The 3,130-nt window shown below is 33.8% G+C and overlaps 1 protein-coding gene across 1 annotated transcript; it reads left to right on the top strand.

The window, feature by feature from the left end:
- The first annotated feature begins 305 nt into the window (after positions 1 to 305).
- On the top strand, positions 306 to 2,300 carry LOC132748337 (uncharacterized). The gene is made up of 3 exons (XM_060737919.1): positions 306 to 397; positions 516 to 647; positions 1,031 to 2,300. The coding sequence occupies exons 2-3, from the start codon at positions 578 to 580 to the stop codon at positions 1,372 to 1,374; spliced, it is 414 nt and encodes a 137-aa protein (XP_060593902.1). The 5' UTR covers positions 306 to 397; positions 516 to 577; the 3' UTR covers positions 1,375 to 2,300.
- The last annotated feature ends 830 nt before the right edge of the window (positions 2,301 to 3,130 follow it).

The following is a 3,130-nucleotide window of genomic DNA, read 5'->3' as shown; positions in this document are numbered from 1 at the left end:
GCTGTAGGACGGTGTTCATTTTCTTAATGTATTTACTATCTGCGTTTGGCACGCAGACAGCATTGTTCGTCTATCAATCAAGTCTGCAGATATCCTTCTGACCTGCCTGTGCAGTTGCCGTTAGGGCTAGAAGAGGAGCGTCCACCAGGTCTTATATTGTATCTGTTCGTATTCTGGCCTAAGCTTTCGCCTAAACGATTATCAGTGGTTGCGAGGTGGATTTAAAACTGGCATGATGCGACAGTGACGTGGTATGGGACTGTCTGACCTTGTAAGAAAGATCCGGTTTGAGACTAACGCGGGAAACAGATTGCATCTTACTGGAAAAATGCTCTGCTTCATTTCTTTTCACGAAACCACCCGAAGTATACGATTCTTGCTCACAGACTGATTGCTGGTTAGTTTTTCTTAAAAGCATGCCAAGTAAAAGTTTGATTACCAAATAATAATGTGAATTTCCCCACATATTCATTACGTTTCAGGCAGAGATGTAGAAAATATAATTTTCTTTTTAGGCATTAATGGATTTCTCCCGGAGAGACTCAGACAAGACTTACTGTTCAACAGAACAGTAAACATGAAAGGTGGGGTGGATAAGAACCTAGAGGCTGATCTTGTCAACGAGTTCTTAAACAGAGAATTCAAGGGTATGTCTTCATCATTCTGTAGAATTATACGTATTGTATTATATCTTAATAAACAAGTGATTTCATATAGGTCCTGTTATTTGTTTGAGGGCGTGTATTGGCCCAAGGGCGGAGATATTTTATCAGTGAAATGTTTACTTAACGACACTGGAATAACGATTCCCAACAGAAACGACAGTTTCGTTAAGACCCATGTTTTTTTAATGGCACTCTGGGGCTTTAATTTATGCGTTCCTCTGTGGTCGCGGACCACGACCGAAATTCATTGCTACAGTTTAACTCATCTCCCCTTTAAACGACCCCAACACCCTTTAAGTTCTTTTTAAATAATAGCATGTTAATTGGCCGAAATTGGTAGACTTAACTTTGTTTACGTTTTTTAGAAAGCATACGGCAAGTTGGATCCAAATTAACGCCTACAACATTAGCCCGCCATGGAAAGCTTGCCGGTGGAGTTGGGAAAGCGTTGGATGTGCTATTTGGGGAAATGACTGATGCAGACATACCTGACGTTAAAACAGGCTCAAGAAAGGACGATCGGTTGAATGACATTAAGTACTTTGTCGAGTTGCTTCAGCCGGAACAACTCACAAAACCTATGAAAGAACGAAAGTTCAAATCGTTCCAAAAATTGAACATTTTAGAAAAGATAAATAGGGACAAGTTTATGACAAAGATGAAGCTATTGTCATGTAAGCTTGATCGAGCTCGTAGAGTCTCTTCTTAAACAGGGCTCAGTCCTTTGAATACGGGGCATGATCCAGAATTACCCGATATTTCTTCACAATTTTTATAATTATACAATTATTGCAATTCAACTTTTACCATTGTGAAGCTAAACATTTTATCTTATAAATTTGTTATTTAGATCTTTCATTATAACTGAACATAACTTCAAAATTCTCTTTTTGTAACCATAGTAACGTCTATGCGGCGCAGGTCAAAATTTATAACATTAAATTGTTTTTATATTCACACTATTTGATGAAAACTTTGTGCCGTTTTAAGTCTATACTGTATATTCGTCAAATTTTATAAAACAGAAAATATTTATCTAAAGCTCAGTTTTTTTCACTAATGTTGTAGGCCATTTTCAATAATAAAACATACATCTATGTAAATTTCTCTTTATAAGTAATATGTAACCTATAACCTGTATGTTCAAAGTCACATTTATGAAGCATTCTGTAAAACAACATTATCCATACTTTTGAATACTATGTTTATCTATGTCTCTGGTTTAATTGCTATAAACTTTGTTATAAACTTTGTTCACTGATTTTTCAAGTTTTTTCCCTAAATACTGTATGATATTGCAATATAGTTTGTTTACTGTGTCTTCAATTATTTTCTTTAAACAAAAACAACACTAAAATAAATTTCTCAAAATTTAGTAGCATGTTACCGCATAACGGTAAAGCCACTAAATTTTCGAAGTACACCTTACGGTACAGTAGTGCAAGTCTTCCTCGGGGAGGTAGGGAAAGGTAAACTTTCAAAACAAAAAGAGTAAATATTGAGTTTTGACGAATTGCGGTGCCTTTTCTTGATTGTTTTTTCGCTAAATAATGTTAAATGATATATTTTATGTTTATTAACGTATTATTACCAAGGAATTTGTATATTTGTGTAAAAGCGTTTTCCACCCTATAATAGACCTTTAATTTTTTTAACCTTTGGGATTTTGACCATGTCAAAAATTATCTAAAAATTCCGTAGGTTAAAATATTTTGACTAAAGTCTTATATGAGCGTTAATACATTGATTGATGTTACAAACAATTTTATCAGAGTCGTAAAGCTTGGTTACACTTAAGTTTTATCAATGACCGCCATTTAACCCTCTTGAAACCCTAATGAAATATTATATTGATATGATTTTTATCCGTGCTTTCTAGTTTTAGTCCTGATAAAATTTAAAAGATTGTTTGTACAATGAACGTAGATAACCGACTTTTACCTTATATTTCCTTAAATGGATGTATTCGAAATAACACATGCAGTATGCTGTTATTAAGTTAGCTTTTATATTAATGATTTTACATTTTTATACTTATGTGTTTAACTATTTTTAAACTAGCTCATGTCTGTTAAACACAAGACTTACAATTGCACTAAAGCCCGAAAAATTACTTTAATTTGATTTTTTTTAAATTATTTAATTTTTGATGTCCTGTTTAAGACAGTTACTCACTTGCTTTGATATGGTATACATAAGATAAAAATTCCATGGGGAACATTGGCCTGCGTGTTTAACGTCATAAGGCCAAAACAAAATGATCTTGAGGTTCTGGTAACATGCTTAACAATAATAGGGTAGGTAGGTCGGAAAAACATTTTTTTATAATTAGTATTTAGTAAAATTTAACTGTGTGTCAGATATATTCACTATAGGGCAATAAAATGTTCTAGATAGCGTGCGGAAATACAGGGTCGGTCATGTTACTTGAACCACAAGATCATTTTGTTTTGGCCTAATCTATC

This window comes from Ruditapes philippinarum, unplaced genomic scaffold, assembly GCF_026571515.1.
Source record: "Ruditapes philippinarum isolate M1 unplaced genomic scaffold, ASM2657151v2 ctg475_1_1_1_1, whole genome shotgun sequence".
Classification (NCBI taxonomy): Eukaryota; Metazoa; Mollusca; class Bivalvia; order Venerida; family Veneridae; genus Ruditapes; species Ruditapes philippinarum.
Note: the sequence above shows the minus strand (reverse complement) of the source record. Positions and strands in the feature narration are given on the sequence as shown.